The following is a 17,818-nucleotide window of genomic DNA, read 5'->3' as shown; positions in this document are numbered from 1 at the left end:
AATCCCCTTACCGGTCACAAAAAAAAAAAAAATTGAGCACCTTGTTATCAGCCAATTGCACATGAAACCAAGAGACATTGTTCACGTGTCTTTTGAGCTTCTCCCTGCTCCAGATCACTTCCCCTCATTTACAAAGGTAGTCTCAATATAGGGTCAACTATTTACACTGCAGTGCTTTGCAAATAAGATAGGGAAAATCTTTGCAAATAGGGTTAGGGAAAACCATTCAGTGTATTCTTTGAGATTATGCTTATGCTTCTTTTTCTTTCCCCCCATCTCATTTGCTCTGCTTCTAAGTATTCTCTGTAGGACATCTAGATGAGAAAAAACAGCTTCTCAAGTAACCCTTTCTCAGGCTAATTCCCCACTTATCCAATCCACCTCATCCCTCCAACTGCTGCAAGATGTTACCTAAACTCTGCTTCCTTCACATTACTTTTCTACTCAAAAATCTTCAATGAGCTCCTGTCTCCTATCAGTTCATCTCTTCATCATTACATCAAAATGTGTTAAAGGTACAACAGTGTCTTTTTCATCTTTGTATTTTCCACATTGTCTAATACAGTGTCTGAAGCATAATAGATGCTGAATATATATTTAATTACTATACACTGAAATTTTGGTTCTTAGTTTTCAAGACTTATGGTCAAACACTTCTTAAAACTGTTTTGTTTACTATTTCATTTCAAGTCTTTATTAATTTCACACTCCTTTGTATTCCTACAGTACTACTAACATGAGGAATAGAACATTAGTTTGCTATTTTTCATGATTTGCTAGTGTTGCAAACTTTTTCTACTCTACTAATTAGATCATAAACTACACACTGCTGAGCACACAATTAAGCAAACGGTAGCAAAATTGACAAGTTCACAGATAACTGTTTATTGCTTGCTGAAATCAATTCCACAGTTTATTTTACCAAATTACATCACAATGTATAATGGGCATTTAGGACTTACAGATACTTTTATGATGTATCTAGGGCTTATAGTATAACCTAATTCTTAATACAAATAATATGAGACCTGCCATATGACTACAGGAGAAGCCTGAAAAGTTAATGGAAGTCTTCTATTATGGCCATGAATCTTACAACGGACCTTTCAGCCAAGACATATGAAAAAAAAAAAAAAAGAAAGAAAGAAAGAAAGAAACAGAGTAAGTAGCTAGATGGTGTTATCAAATTGTATTAATTTATATATAATGAATCCCATATTTCTGAATTAGCCTTTGTACCCAGAAAATCTTTGAATACTCATTCACTCTCAATTTATAAGCGAAGTACTAGATAAAAGACTGCTTCCAAATCTGAAGAAGTTAACACAGTCTATAAGTCACAATTTTGTTATATTTATTGGCATGGATCTGATAGGCAAAGGTTTGAATTATAGTGTTTTGACCAACCAGCTTTACTCTTTAATTTCCTATCTCAGTAATCTGTGTCTGCAAATCCCCAACATTCTTCAGAAACAGTAGCAGCCCTGAGAGCAACTAAGCTTCTAAAAATATTTCCATACATTATTTCTTCTTATCTTTTTTAGATAAAGAGGGGAAAGCATTTATCATCTCTATTCAGTTACATAGAATTAGAATACTGCTATGTAACAGAAATCATCACACTAATGCACAGGAGTTGAAAGTCAAGCAACTTTCATCTAGACTAATTTGGATTAAGTCTTGACCTTGTAAACATTTCCACAGGAGGTAGAACATACACATTTGACTTTTTGCCAAATAAAGGATAGTAAACACTGATTCTGAGGTCCTAATAAGTTAAAGGTATTGAAAAGGTATTAAATATACTTTTTACTTTTTTAAAAACCAAAGATGAAAGATCACACAGATTTTCAATAAATTAGAAAGTGAAATATTAAATCTTCATAGTTAAAATGTTTGCATCTTCAACTCTCCACCAGTTGCACTTGATAATGTTGGAAAATATGATTAATGATGAGATCACATTTTAAACTATTTGTGTGCAAGGCAAACTCTGTAAGTATCTCCACTCATGACGGAGTTGTCCATAGTACCAGTGACTTGAAAAAACGATGTCCAGCCACTGAATATTCCATAAGTTTACTCTTATGGTAATCTGAGTGAGTAATGACATTTGCACAGTAGAGATTTTTGAAAATTTCATCCCCACCCAACATTGTTGGTTTAAGTGCCTCCAGCTGCTGTTCCCATGAACACAGTGTTGATGGGTGGTAAAGAGGACACCATTTCTCTACTGTCTGCTCCATGGGACTCCAGGGTTTCTTGAGCTGGATACTGATTGGAAGTTCCATACATACACTGGGATGAGGAGGAAGGAATTGGGGTTTGCAAGCTGGAAGCTGTAAGGGAAAGTATAATCAGCAATTGAAAACTGATAGACATTTCTTTTCTCTGCAAGTGCCTCTCACTTTAAGCCTCTGTATTTATTTTTTGCATTTAGCACATATATCTGTTCTATATTTGAGTGTGTATGGTTTGTCAGAGCAATCATCTTTTCTTCCATTTTTCCCACTTGCTATTCTCCCAGAAATTACTTCTTCTACATATTTCACACAGAAAACTCAATTTCAACTTAAGTTCTACCACCAAAATGTATCCCCCAATCTACCTCCACTCTCTGCACCTCCACAATTATAATTCAAACCACCATCTTCTCTTACCTGGGCCAACACAGCAGCCTTCTAACTGGTCACATGACCCTCACCTTTGTCTTACCCTCTCCCCCTTCAGAGAGCAGCCAGAGTGATCTTGCTGAAGGGTAAATCAAACTCTCGCCCTTCTTAAATGCTATAATCCCTTCCCATATTTGTGGAACAAAACCCAAGCTTCTTGCCCTGGTTCATAAAATTCTATATGAATCGATTCCTGCCTTTGGATATATTTTGCTCCAGCCTCTTCTTCATTTACTATGCTCAGCCACTCTGGCCTTTTTCCTGCCCCTTGAACTTTCCAAACTTGTTCTGATTTCAGAGACTCTGCCCTTGCTGTTCCTTCTGCCTAGAACTCCACCATCAGATCCTCACATGATTGCCTCCTTTCTGTCACTCAGATTCCAACTCAAATGTTTCCACCTCAGGATTCCTTTCCCAACTACCCTACCTAAAGCAGCTTACCCATTACTATCTGCCATTTCACCCTATTTAATCAACTTCAGAGTCCCGAAGTCTCCTGAAATTGATTTGTTTATATATTTATTGCCTTACTTTTTACTAGAATGTAAACCTCTTTTACAGGCAGGAACTATGGCCTTATCACCACCACATCCTCACATCTAGAATGGAGTCTGATACATAGTAGGTTCTCAAAAAGCTTCACTAATGGGAAAACTAGCTCTGTACTTCCCTCATGGATGGTTGCTGCCTTCCCATTGCTGAAGTAGCGTGTTCTCTGTCACTAAGAACCAGTCTTTATAACTAAGGAAGCCTATAGTGGGTCCCAATTGCCCCTGCACTACTTACCTGCTTACTCAGTTCCCTTTTTTTTAAATCCCAAAGCCTACTTTGCAATCTACTTGTAAAGCAGCTCTGACATCTAAAGCTTAGTATCCATCCCACTCTCAATCTATGTTCTGTCAAAGCTTCCACTATCTCTACAAGTAAACAGAACTAATAGTAACAATAGCAACACAGTACATTTTCGTCTCATGGTGAGGAAACTTCCTGAAGTGGAATTTTCTGCTTCATTAGAGTAACCTAGAAGCAATGACCATTTGCAGATAGCAGGAGATGAGCTACTAGACTCTGCTCAGGGAGCATCTGTAATGGTCACAGGAAGGGCAGAAGTACTTCCTATTGAATAACTGGAAAAGTACACTGAGTAGGGAGAGATGGAATTTATCACACTTTCTCTTTATGCTTCAGTTGTGTGTCAATGCCCTTTACTTCTGCTAGTCTGAAATAAATTCCACTGGAAGATTTCAACCATCTTAATAAACATAACACTCTGCCTTGATACTTAATGAGTACATAATTGCCCTGTGATACCTTATTATTAATTTTAGAAACTAAATATATATACATACATTTGTGTTATTAGTAATAACATACTAATTAATTATTTGTAGATAGGTTTAGTCTCTAAACCTATGTTGTTAGTAATAACCTACTAATTAATTCTTCATTGACTAAATATATGTATAGATTTGGTTTGTACTCCTTTTTTCACTCACTGATTTATTGAGTTCCTACTACATGGCAAACATTTTGCTAGGTGCTCCTGATATATTTAGCACAAGTTGCAGAATTTCGTCATAGGAGAGGCTTAGGGTCATCAATATGGTTGGAAGAAGATGCTATGAGACTTCATGGCAAGACACTAATTTTTACTTAAATCATATGTTATAGAACAATAAAAATAGCAACATTTTCTACAGAGGTGTTGAATGACATTTCACGTAAGATCAAGAACACATTAGCAGCCTCTGTCACAGGACACCATTTTTAAAAATCTTGGAGTGGTTTTCAGGTACTGATGGAGATTATGGGGTCTATAAATACCTCTTGGAACTACCAGTGGGTCCAACAGTAACCAAGAGGAGAGAGAGAAAAAGGCAACGTCACTGCCCTCATAGAACTTATAGTTTTTAGACTAAATTTGACAGGTTATATTAGTTTTTTTCATACATGGTAGATGCCAGCTACTTTTTGGAAAGAATAACAGATCTAGCAGTAGGTTGCTGAATAGCAATATACAGAATAAGAAATGGAAAACTGTTACTAACTGTATAATCAGATACAAAACTATAACTTCAGATTCAAAGTGATAAATCAACTGTAGGAAAACACCAACACCTCAGCACCTCTCCCTCGAGTAATGCTGCATACATGAGGCCAATGACTTCTTAAAATGTTTTCAAGAACTGCTAAATTAATTTACCTAGTACTGGCGTCCGACATGCAACTGGAGATGATGTGTCTGCATAAAATGAGCTGGTCTGCTTTCTGCTACTGTCATCTAAGATGTTAAGTGGGTCATGGATGTCACTATAAGGAGGTAGTGAGCGAATGCTGCTGATGACAGAAACGTGTTGATTCACCATTGATCCAAGTCTGTGAGACTCTGGGTAGTTTATATTGCTTCCATAGTATCCTATAACAGAAAGCATTGAGAACGTGCTGTTAACTTATTACGAAGAATATTCCAGGAAGGAAAAAAGTTACAAGGTAATTGGGTAGAGCCCTAAACATATCAAACTGCAAATACTACATTTGTATCTACACTTATTATAGAGTTGAATTTGTGTTTTTATATGGATATAGTTTGCTATGCTGTCTTTTTAAAATAATTCATAGGAATTGGTATGTTATTGATTTTGAGACACAGACTACACCTCTCTCATATTTCCCTTATCTAAATTAATAAGATTTGCCAATAAAGAAAGTAAAAGGCAATTAGCCTTTCACAAAGATTACATTACTTTTCAAATACTATTTTTATTTATAGATTCATGGTTGTGGGAGAAGGACTGGTCTATGCTTAGGAGAAAGACATCAAGGAAGCCTATACACAGAGCCTATTTTGGTGGCTGAAGGAGTCCACTGGTCTTTCCCTTAACCAGTTTTTATTGGCCTAACAGTGGGTATTATATAAAATCTTCTTTTAGTTCTCTGGAAGAAATATTATCCACTAAAAATGTTCTCAAAAAACAGAATATTCTTCTTTGGGGCTATGAAGGTTGTTCTCAATCATAGGGTTTGACATATAAGTTTTCTTTTTAATCAGGTGTAGCATTTAGAAGGATGACTTTAATAAAGCCAAAATAATTAGAAAATATATGTGTGTGTGGCAGAAATAGCTTCAAATGTCTAAGATTTCATGATCTTTACAAGCCTTACATAGGATGACATGCTATTCTCCAGGGGTGAAATTCAATATCTGATTTTGCCTTATTGTCATCCAAAAGCCAGGAAGAATTCTCCAAAAATTTCAATACCATTAGGTGAATTAGGAGGCAATGTTGCTCCTTGGCAGCTGGCAGCCCCTGCATTGTTCAGGAAATTGAAGCTTCCTGTATTTAAAAACTGCATACTGTGTGAATCTTGGGCATGTGGAGATGGTCCATAGCTGGAAGGTGGCCGGGAATTATATGGAGACCCAGCACAGCTGCCACTGAAGAAGTCTCTAGAAAGCTGCTGTTCAGTCCAGACCATGCATCGACCATGCTCAGCACGATGAGGATAGAGCCCCGAAGGGGTGTGAGGCTGTGCCCTAAACACAGTCTGGTAGTTAGCACTGGCCCCATAAAAGTCATGGTTGGCTTGAGGGAGAGAAGGATAAATGGGTTCTGGGTATGTTGAGCAGTGTTGTGGAGCTGACAGTACTGGGCCGACACTTGGGGGCCTCCCTGCCATTGGCCCTTGGTTAATGACACTTCCTCGGCTTGCCATGGCTGGAGAAATAGGTGGTGTCATCAGATGACCAGCACTCTGTGAAAGCTCCATTGGACCTGGAAAAAAAAAGGACCACAGCATTCACTGAGCAGCATACTATAGGAGATGGGCTCACATCTTTAAAAAATATTCAAAAGATTTATTAATATACCTTTTTTCCAACTTGGTTCATTCCTACCATCCCAAAATAACTGAACTGAGGGACACCAAAAATCCAGATTGTAACCAGTACCACTACAATACACATATTACCACAACAGTGGAGACTTGGAATTAGTGACTACAGTGGAAAGTCTGGGATGGCTTTGTGCTTCCACAGCTGGGAAAACAGTTAGAACTCATGCTCGGGAACAGCAAAGGAGTCTACTGTCACATTTCTCCTTAATTAAAAAAGAAGTTGAATGTTAAGTGATTTGGTTTTTAGGGTAAAAGGAAAAGGTACTAACGTAAAAATGGCCATGGCTTCAAATAGTCAGTCTGAAGCATCATGTAAACCACTGATGAACAGCGCAATTTATGAATACCTCCAACTCCCTGGGCCTCATAGGCATCTTAAGGATTTTGTGTACACTTAATCTAATTGTTTCTTCCACTAAATGAAGATAACTAATTATCCATACTTCTGATATAACTTATCAAGTGTGTCAAAGTGTGATGTTAATAATGGCATTAAGAAAAATGTGCATAATAGCTGAAAATCACAAAAATTTAATAAATCTTTACTAAAAATACATTAAATAGCCTTTTTTATTCTTGGAACCCCTGGGGGTAACAAATTTTTTTTTTAAATGAAGGAATAGGCTCCTCTGAGACGTGTTGAAGCCCAAGTGGTTCTCTTCATGGTCTCACAGCATACCTGCAAGTGGCATGTTCTCTGTGTTCCCAGCAGGGAATGGGTGCAGAGCAGGGGTTAAACCTCCAGGTTGACCGGATGACAGAGCAAGATAGGTCGTCTCCATGTGGCTTTCATTCTTCACTGTGTCACTGGAAACTGAGCTGCCTTTATTACGGTTGGCCAGAAAGCATGAACTTGGAGATGCAGTGAAGGCAGCTTTACTTGCATCTGGAAAGATTTTTTAAAATGGGAAAGCTGAGATTATCCCCATATTCCTAGTCGATAAGCCCAAGTAAAAGAAACTGAAAATGTTTTATAACTAGGTGATTAATCTGGAAACTCCTAAGCAATATTTCCATGGAAAACAAGGCTGGCAGATCTTTGCCTTGGCAGTGGTGCTGGTTTTCATTAGCTGCATATTTGTGGGGGTAGATGTGTTCTGAGGGACACTAAATAATCCACTCTGGAGTGAACAGTCTAAATTTCAAGTTGTCCCCTTCCAAAAAGATGTGTTCCCTTCCCTTCCTTTTCTAAATTCTTATAGAACTTATTTCTACACCATTTATATATGCAGTAAACCACGTGACATCTTGAATTGTAGTTATTTTTGTATTATACTCACTTCTCCAACTGCATCTAAATTCTCAGAAATTAATTTTGTATCCTTCAGAGTTTTGAGTAAAGTACTTTGACTACTCTATGTTTAAATGAAGGAAAGAAAAAATAGTGCTCTAATAAAGTTAGTATATGGTGTTAGTGGTGATGTGCTTGGGGGGAAACTCTGAGACCGTTATAAATCCACTTAGAAATTCTTAAAATTAGGTTTAAATAAAGAAATATGCAAAACAAGATAGTTATTTTAAATTACCTGAATTCTTCATATACTTGTCCAATAAATTCTGTAACTCCTGCTCTTTGTCATTATTAAACTGGGTCTCCATGGCCAGGAGAATGTATTCGTCAAGAAGCATTCGGATCAAATGGAAAGAACCTTGTTTATGGATGGGGAATGGAGAGAGGACATTGTGAGATGAAAAAAAGAGAAAGAAAGAGAGGGAAAGAGAAAAAGAGAGAAGTCAAGTTATCTTTGTGACCATCTCACAACACTTTACAAGGAGCAACTGAAATAAACAAATACTTGTTGGACTTTAAATGACCTGCTAAGACCAACATGCTTAACTTGAGTCTCTAATCTTTTTGCGTACCGCCTGCCCAGCTCACTGTGTGTACTGTCCTGCCAGCTCTTTGGCCACTAATTACATCAAAGGAAAATACGGATGAAAGTGAGACATGCTTTATGCTTTAAGAGGGCACACACTGGCGTGTGATAAGCTTTAACCTGAGGAAAATGAGCTCTACTCTGCTCTATTTCTGTTTGCTTTGTACTAAATAATTAGACAATGGCCAACATGGTCTGAAAAAGTATCAAGTAAAGACGTGTCTTTCCAGTCTGAAACAAAATATTCTTTGATTAAAAAAAAAGCAAAAGAATAATTTTGATGTGAAAGATATGTTGGAAACCTTTAACTTCTTTTAAGTATTCGAAAGATTTCCCAACGTAAGTCTTTTCATAGTAAAGTCAGGCTTCGGTGTTACGCATTTTAAGCAATTTTAAATATGAGCAAGTCCATTTCAAATGACAGACAACACATTTTGTTCATCTCTCAATACAAGTTCACTGATTTTATTTAATTCCATTGAACATTAACTAAAATCAATTTAGTTACTTGTAATCTATTTCATAATGTGAAGATTTCTTGAAATGCAACTATTAAATGCAGAGTTGCTGCCTGTGAGTTTAGCATTATAACTATAAAATAGGGATCTTGGAAATTTTAGGAAAAAGGAGGTATTCAATTTTTGAGAAAGCTAATTTGACCCAGTTTGTTTCATAAGTCATACAGATCAAGAAAGAAGGTTAAGAAACTTATGAGAGTTTGTCTTCTAAGCTGCTCTTTGATTCCTGGAGTGCAGATATGTGGGTGCCCTGAAAAGATGTAAAAATGTGCCATATTGCAATGAGTAGTTCCTTTGGAAAACAATGTCTTAATTATTATTTGTTGTTTAACAAAGAAAATGTATCCAAGCACTGATGAAATACAATGATAACAGCTGCTTTTCTTTGTGTTTACTGAATGCTAGGCAATGTACATAACCCTATGAAAAGAATATTCTTCCCCTTCAATGCACAGACTTGCTTGGGTAAAGCACACAGGCAGAGAGAAGCAGTGTTAGGATTTAATCCTACATGTGGTCTGACTCCAAATCAGATATGATTTGAGAAGTTATGATGTAATGTGTTTAAAAACTGATAGGAGATGTGACTGGGGAACAAATGATATAACTCATTTAAGAAGAGTTTTTATAAAACACATAGGATACCAAAACTGGATGCATTGTTCAAGGTGAGATTATGCATTACTCGAGCACCAAAAAAGCTCCACTTTAGCAGAAAGTCTTGAGCCCTCTTCTTTAATGATCTTCCGTTTTGTTTGCTGGTCTAAAAGTAAAGGAACAAAATGAAACTATGAAAATCTATTGTCTCCTTACTACATGCATCCTATGTTAGATCAAGAGGTAGATAAACTGTCTGACAAATGGACAGATGGCATGGCAGCCATTTATTTCATCAAATAAAATAATCTGTCCAGGGATTTTAATTTTAGCCTATATTTGCTGTCATTTTAAGGGTAGTAAGTCTTTATTCTATATGGCTTTTTTCCTACTAGAACTAGGCAACAAAGTTAAATAATTTAGAAAATATTTTTATCTTTTAATTTTCCTTTGACAAAGCTTTTAAAAGAACAGAAGGTAAAGTGTGAAGGAAGGGTTATATATTTCTGTGAATGATTAACTCTGACTTCTCTGATCCTGAATGATGATCTGTTTTCCTTCCAGAAGAAAAAGTCCTCAAACTATAACTAGCTTCCTTGATATGGAATGGCTAACACCAATTAGTGATGGATATATTTGTTCTTATTGCCTTATTTCATGATGGATGATTTGAAGGTTAACTAAAGATTTGAAGAAACCACATAGAAGACACAAAATACTGATTTGTGGAATTCAGAAATGCAAATGCTTAAAACCATATTTTCTTTCAGCATTTATGAAAACTTGCTTTGCAGAAAAAGGACAGATATTTCCAGTTTCTAAGTTTATCTTTCACTACTGATGCTCCTGAGCTGTAATTTTATTGACTGATAGGAAAGGCATCCTGTAGTCTTTGGTCAATCAAGGAGATATAGAATTGAATCCATGCCCAACAGGGATTCAAATCCCTAATTTCAGTATTGGGCTGCCTTACTTTAGGGCTTCAAAAGCTTTCTGAAGCATTTTTATATACAGCCTCCCACCCCTCCTCCACCAATCAAGAAACTGCAGCCTGTTCAGCATTTACTCTTACCAAAAAATTTGTGTTCTGAAGCTGTCACTAAAATGTACCTTAATAACTCTCTGCTCTACCACAGTATCCAACCATTCAATAAAAGCCTCCACAGTGGCATTCTTCTTAAGAAGATCCTTCAGTTCTTGGAACACAATGATAGAGTCATCTATCATGTTAAAAAAAAAACAAAAAAGAAAGAAAAATAAATAAATAAAAAGAAGGCAGAATATTGATTTCTACACTGAACCAAAGAGCATAAAAGGGAAAAACAGATTAAGTTAAATGTGTGAAGGTAATTAATTTCATATACTGAGAATGGTAACAAAAAATCCTTAGTATTCTGCTCTTCAAAATTTTAATCATAAATCTTTAATGTATAAATCATGGTATAAATTGCAATAAAGGAGTAAGTTGTTAATGTAGTTGAATATTCAGTTTGAATATTGAATATTCATTTTATAAACTGGAACAGATTATTTGAAAGCTAATGAATGAACCAAGCTATGCTCACTTTCTTCAATATCCTTTATCTCTAGCAAAAATTAAATTCTGTACTGCAGAATGTCCATTCACAGGAATAACCTTTTAACATATAAAATTTAAAGGAGCAGTTTAGGATTATCATTTTATTAAGGAGTTTGAGTTTTACTAAATCTCAAAGGGTAATAAAAGTTTATGTTAGGAAACAAAAAGTTGGCTGGAGGTTGGACCCCAGAGAGCAGTCCATCGTTTGTGCTATAGCCTATAGGAAGCTGCATTTTTTTGTCTTTTCAGAGAGAAAGGGAGGGGAAAATGGTGGGCTGTTATCCCTTGGAAATCAAGCCTAGGTGTCTAGTCACGTATGTGGGCTTGGTAAGTTTAGTCAGATGGTTCAAACCTGAGTAGAAAGTCTTTACTTTGCAAAACAGTACTGTGTTGAGATACCATTTTATTATTTATCATATATCATATGACAACACGAGAGTGAAGCACACAAGTGTGTATGCAGGTAATGTAAAACTGGAAGAAACTAGCAAAACTCAAAACCACTTGGATTATTTCCAGGTTATTTCTATTTTGGTTATTTCTAGGCAATGAGATTATAGATTACTTTTATTTTTCTTAATATTTTCTGTCTTTTCCAAGTTTTCAACCATGACTAGGTAGAACTGTTTTTAAATAGAGAACAATTTTTTAAAATTAAAACTGTTTCTATAAACCAGGGTTTGTAAAACACATGTCATTTTGCAGTCTGGGGGACATTTGGCAATGTCTAGAGACATTTTTGGTTGTCACAGCTGTGGGGAAGCTGCTAGTAGCATCCGGTGTAGAGGCAAGGGATGCTGTTAAACATCGCACAATACACAGCCCCCACAACAAAGAGACATCTAGCCCAAAATGTCAATAGTTCCAAGGATGGGAAACCATCTTACAAACAGAGAGAGTGGACTCACGTTCAGTGTATGTATCAGATTCAGTGTCTGTGCTGCCTGAAATGGTAAGAAGAGCCTGAGATCCGATACTATTCAAGTCAACTTTTTCAATATCAGATACCATAGAATTCACGACATGCTGGTCAAAGAGAGCTGGTCTGGCGATCTGCATAAAGAAAGTAAGAAAGGCACTATACTATATTATTTAGAGTCTATCTAGACGAAAGTTTTAGCTTTAGAAAAATAGTTCCTGGAGGAAAAAGTATCATAAATAAGTTTTTTTCTTATTTTAAAACTAAAAGCAATAGCTGAGACTCATGACCATTTCTGTTAAAGGTTTGAAAATTTCTTTTGGACTTAGAGAATAAGAATTGGATTTTTTTGTTGTTGTTGTTCGTTGTTACAAAATAAGAATTTTAAAATGTTACATTTCTTATCCGGGACTATCCCAAGCTAGTCTTTCCAAATTTAGGGGCTAGAAAACTTCAAAAAGCAAATAATCATTTGAGGGGCGGGGAAGTATATTTTAACAATACACGAATATGGTACTCCTAATTTAAGAATTATTTTTGTTTCTCTCTATTTAAGAGAGCCATATTTAGCAGGCAGTTTAAAGTGTGTCAGATTTGTGGATTTCACATCCAATATCCCACGGGCTCATGCCCCACAACCTTAATTTCTGCCAATTGGATTCATATGATAAATAGTTATTTTACATTTTGAATGCATTCAGATTTTTTTTTAACTTTTCATTGTGAAATAATTTTAAACATACCTGAGCAAGATGTAAGAAAGATGTCTGTCGTTTCAGAGAAGATACAAATCTTCGCACAATAGGTATTTTCTTGTCAGTTAGGGCTTCTGGCAAGTTTTCCAAGGATGAAACAACCCACTGTTCCCAATTTTTAGCAAAATTTCTTATGTCTGCTAATAAGCTACAAAGAAAACGATGTGTTAAATGCTACATTGTTCAAAAATACATTAAATATGTGTATTTTAATGGAGGTATACTATCCTATGCTTCCCAGAATATGATTTTTGAAGCCAGAAAGACTCAGCTTAGGTCTGCCATGTTTCATCTTGATCAAAATATTCCATCTCCTCAAACTCCAGTTTCCTCATCTATTAAATGGGAACAAGAATAGTATCTGTGTCACAGGATTATTGTGAGGATTCAATGAAATCATTCATGGAAAAATACCCAGGTTAAAGCCTGGCATGCAGGGAGTACTCAATAAATAATACTTTATTATTAATATTAACTCATAATTTAATTATTTTCTATAAAATATTTCTCGTAAAGTGTAAGCGTACACTTGATTTTACACATATTTTCTTTTTAAGAAACCTCACATTGGGACCATAACATCATTTTATGTATTTTACGTTAATTTCTAGTAACATATTCTTATAATACAAATATAACTCTGTGGGATGAATCATCAAATTATATAAAATTATAGAATCCAATTTAGAAAACTGTAAATGTTGGTTGTATATATATGAGAATATATGAAAATTAAAAATCAGTTAAAAAACTACAAATTTTATTTGAACAAAATAAATCAAAATATATGTTGGAGACCTGTGGCATGGTACAGAAAAGAAAGTAGGTAGAGTTTGAAGTCAGACTTTGATTTAAATCTAGGCTTTGCTTCTTACTAATTAGCTCCCTCTAAGAAAATAAATTAACTTTTTTCTGCTCCCATATTCTTCATTTGTGAATTTGGGATCATAATATCTACTTTGGAATAGTCTGCCGGGTTTTGTTAAAAAAATATTGTACAATTGTTCAATAAGAAATCAGTAAAGTACAGTATTTTTCAGATACTAGAAATTTATGCAAACATTTAAAAAAGATAACATTGATCTATATTAATTAATATGGAAAGATTTTCACAGTATACTGCTACACTGTGTATATTATAGTTCTATTTTTTAAATGTATATATTTATAGATATTCCTAGAAAAAAGTGTGTAACATAATAATCTAAGACATTAAAACTGTGCTGAGATTGAATGATTTTTTTAAAAATGCACTTACGTATGTTTTTAATTTTCTACAATGAATATGTCGGGCTTGTTGCAGGAATTAAATGAAATACTTTAGATAAAGTCCCAAAGCCTATGTTGTGTTTAATAAAAGTCAGCTATTGTTACTATTATAAATAGCCATGAGACTAGATGCCTGCTAAGTAAGCACAGCCACTTTGCTATGACATAGAAGAGTGTGAGGAGTACCTGGTTCAGAGTACAGATTAGATCTACAAAGACTATAATTTATGATTGAGAGAAACTACTGGCCAGGCCAATATCAGCTATTATATAAATAAATGAAACAATCTAGAGGAAAGGGTAAATCAAAAATAAAATTTGTTTTATCAATCAATGTGGATTTATTGAGCAACAACTATGTTCAGGCTTAAATGAATTTAATTTGTGTCCCCAAAATACCAAATTAAATTTTATTATTTCATCAGACCTTGTTTTCAAGGGAAAATTTGGCTTTTTTTTCAAGTTGCTATTGTTATCACATTGGAAAAGGCCTTGTCAAAAATCTTCAGGTATCATTTCAATATACTATTTGAGATTGTATTCCTTTGTTAAAAGAAGGCAGTAACTTCCTGTCATTTTCTGAGTTTGCAATTAAGACCAAAATTAATAACAAAAATATAATAATTTCCTTACAGTTTTTATTATTGTGGTTATTTTCCATAAATTACCCCCCTTTATCTTTCTCCAGCTTGTTTACATTGAAGAACTTTCTCAGCATCTTGAAGGTCAACTACACTTAAAGATCTATTTTTCACTTTGGCAACTCCCAAATTAAAGAACTTCGGGATTTTTTTCTACTTATTTTGTTCACTGAAGTCCAAATATAATGATTGAGGTACATCTCCTCCAGCTGATGCAAAGGGTTAGAAGTAGGAAAATAATCTTGATAAATAAATGCATTACTGTCTAATGTCCTTTAATATAATGTACAAGATGAAATCCTATACTAAGAAGCAATCAGGTTTTATGAACTGAACATACCTTTCAGGCATTTCTTGCATTGTTGCAGGAATGAGCACATCTGTAAGAACCTTTATCACAGCAAAAGAGAGTTAACATAAATCTTTACTGATTATTTCTAGAGAAATTCACGATTTGTCAAATTTTCTTCCATTTTCTTAGACAATAACATAACTCCTTTCTGAAAATTATAATTTTATCCCTAAAATGAATTAAGTATGAGTTGTATGTGAGTGCGTATGAGACAGTAAAACAAGAGACAGTATTTCATATGCTTAGTGTGTAATTACCAGTGAATTGTACTCGGTAATCATATCCTGCTTTAAGGACCACTCTCTAGAGGTGGGATGAATGTCTTGCACAAGCTCATTTTCCACCGTTCTTTTTATAGTGCTCACTGTGCTTTCCTGAGTCCACCATGAGGATGAGCCACTAGGTTTATTTAAAAACACTTAAACTCAGAATTTTTGTGTTGGACTCAAAAAAATAGATCATTTTAGGAAAAAAAGGTATGTTTTAAATATAGTTCTATGTTTTAAAAGTATGCAATAGAGATTTTATGTTTTAAATACATATTCTTTTTTTTTCCAAATAATCTTTAATTTTCTTTTTTGAGAAATTAAATCCTTGGAGGAGCTGAATAACAGTCCAAACAGCTTTGCAGTGATGGAGGTAAGTGAATTTTATGGTGATAAACGTGTGTGCATGAGTCCAGGTCTTTTCTTATACTTATTCTTGGAGCCATCTCCTTTACCCCTTCTGGTTGCTTCCTCAAGTGTTAAGCATTACAATCAGTTAGTGTAAATTAAACCCTTTCTCTCTAGATAATAGAATTCTTATTTGACCTAGGATAATGAGAACAGCATGGCTCTCCTTTGTCCTTCTTCAACCTTACCTTGAACTAAAGGCAGAGAACATACTGCACTTACTCTTCCGATCTCTTATCCTATGATAAGACAGAACTGCACATAGGATGAAAATAGGGCTCCCTCATTTGGGCTCAAGCCAACCTATTGTTGTAGGTCTGCAGAATTGCTTCTGGACTGAGTCTTCCTAGCTTCTGCTTTACTCTTCTGCAAAACTAAGTGCCTGACATTGGCAACTAACTTAGAAGTTTCATTTCCTAAATGCTTAACAGGACTCAGCTTGGATTTTCTCATCAATTCAGGTTATTTTTTAAAAGGCAAGCTTTTGTTTTTCCTTATGACAATTTAGCAGGTAATGTAGGCAAACTCACTTTAAAGTACCCAAGTTGAAATATAGTTTTATCCCTCAGCTTGGACCTTGTTATTGCTCTAACCAGGGAAGAGACTGTCAAGAATTAGCTTGCCTTCCTTCCCCATTAAATGTTTGGCTAGAGGGCTAACCACCTCACCTTTACTCAGAATGTTTTCATGATTCTTCTGTAGACACTTGAGAACTCTCATGTGGTGTGAGGACATAATTAGACATTAATGCATTAAAGCTAGAGGTTTTTAAGATTCTCAATTTATTAATCCCACGAAGGTGCCTAATTCTGCTTTTCCCCAAACACCCATATTGTGAAACGTCATTATGTTATTTTAACCTGAAAACACCATAAAGAGTTAATAAAAAGTAACTAAGTTTTCATGTATTAATACATCACATTTAAAGTCATTTTTAGTATTAAACAGAAAATTGAGTTTATTTAATGTAAATTTCTATTAAAATACATATACTATTCAACATGCACTAATAAGTGCTTGCTTTCTCATCAGAAAAAAAGTTGATAGTGTGTCTCTAGCCAGAAATAACAAATTTATTAAAAATGTATTGCAAACATTTAGATAGAATGCTATTTAAAGGAATAAATGGTTCATGTTTAAGACAACCCAAAGAGCTTACCTTGTAAAGAATTGAGTCACAAACACATAAAATGTCAATGATAACAGGGTTTTCAAGCAAGGGAAGAAGATGATCAGGCATTCCTTGCCAAAAGTGTAATAAGAAATGCTGGATCTAGTTGCAGAGCAAAGAGTATGTACGTTAAGATTGTCTCAACATGAACTCATTAAAAACAGAACACGAAAGTACAATACAGCCAATACAGCATTCTTTGTCTCCCTTACCTCTTCAAAGTTTCCATTAATTGCATTGTCCAGGATACACTGGCAGTGGGTTTTGTACATCATTATGAGAGTATCAACCTATTTCAAGGAAGAAAAAGCTCAACCAAAGCATCCTTTTAACCATCCTTTCACTTGTTCACTTGCTCAACACATGTTTTTAAGCTCTTGTTATGTTCCAGGCATTATGCTCAAAGCTTAGGACTCAAAAATAAAGGCGAAATCCTTATTTCAAGGAGTTTACTGCCTCATGAAGGGAGAAAGGAAATTAAATTGACAATTCCAGTATACTCTGATAAGAACAATGAAAAAGAAAATTGTGCAGGGAGTTGAGGGCAAAAGCAACATTCTAATTTTCTGCCTAATAACAAAATTATCTTTAATTGAGGAACTAAACATAAACTAGTAAAATACATTAATTCTTCATCCAGTTTCATTAAATGCATGCTTAGAGCAGTGTGGCATAGTGATTTCAAATTTCGATTCTGGAATTGGCTGCACCTGAGCACCCAAGTCCACTACACTACTTACCAGATATGACTGCACCAGTTGCTTTATCTCTGAACCCCAGGCCTTTTATCTTTAAGTGGTAGTTATACCATATTACTCATATGGTGTTAAGAAAATCAAATAAAATAAGATGTGATACACATACAACATACAGTACCTGGCATACAAAGACTTGACTAAA

At 35.0% G+C, this 17,818-nt stretch overlaps 1 protein-coding gene across 1 annotated transcript in view; it reads right to left on the bottom strand.

Moving 5' to 3' along the window:
* Nucleotides 1-1,509: 1,509 nt before the first annotated feature.
* RFX6 (regulatory factor X, 6) overlaps nucleotides 1,510-17,818 on the bottom strand; it is a 56,314-nt gene continuing 40,005 nt past the window's right edge. The window contains exons 8-19 of the mRNA XM_008567754.1: nucleotides 17,131-17,208; nucleotides 16,907-17,020; nucleotides 15,062-15,111; nucleotides 12,800-12,959; nucleotides 12,046-12,190; nucleotides 10,669-10,778; nucleotides 9,607-9,724; nucleotides 8,093-8,215; nucleotides 7,246-7,452; nucleotides 5,933-6,445; nucleotides 4,876-5,088; nucleotides 1,510-2,339 (exon numbers count right to left, since the gene is read on the bottom strand). Of these exons, the coding sequence (XP_008565976.1) occupies nucleotides 2,164-2,339; nucleotides 4,876-5,088; nucleotides 5,933-6,445; nucleotides 7,246-7,452; nucleotides 8,093-8,215; nucleotides 9,607-9,724; nucleotides 10,669-10,778; nucleotides 12,046-12,190; nucleotides 12,800-12,959; nucleotides 15,062-15,111; nucleotides 16,907-17,020; nucleotides 17,131-17,208 (2,007 nt within the window). The 3' untranslated portion in view covers nucleotides 1,510-2,163. The remainder of the gene's footprint in view (nucleotides 2,340-4,875; nucleotides 5,089-5,932; nucleotides 6,446-7,245; nucleotides 7,453-8,092; nucleotides 8,216-9,606; nucleotides 9,725-10,668; nucleotides 10,779-12,045; nucleotides 12,191-12,799; nucleotides 12,960-15,061; nucleotides 15,112-16,906; nucleotides 17,021-17,130; nucleotides 17,209-17,818) is intronic.

This window comes from Galeopterus variegatus, unplaced genomic scaffold (assembly GCF_000696425.1).
Source record: "Galeopterus variegatus unplaced genomic scaffold, G_variegatus-3.0.2 Scaffold342, whole genome shotgun sequence".
NCBI lineage: Eukaryota > Metazoa > Chordata > Mammalia > Dermoptera > Cynocephalidae > Galeopterus > Galeopterus variegatus.
This window is presented reverse-complemented; position numbering and strand designations above follow the sequence as displayed.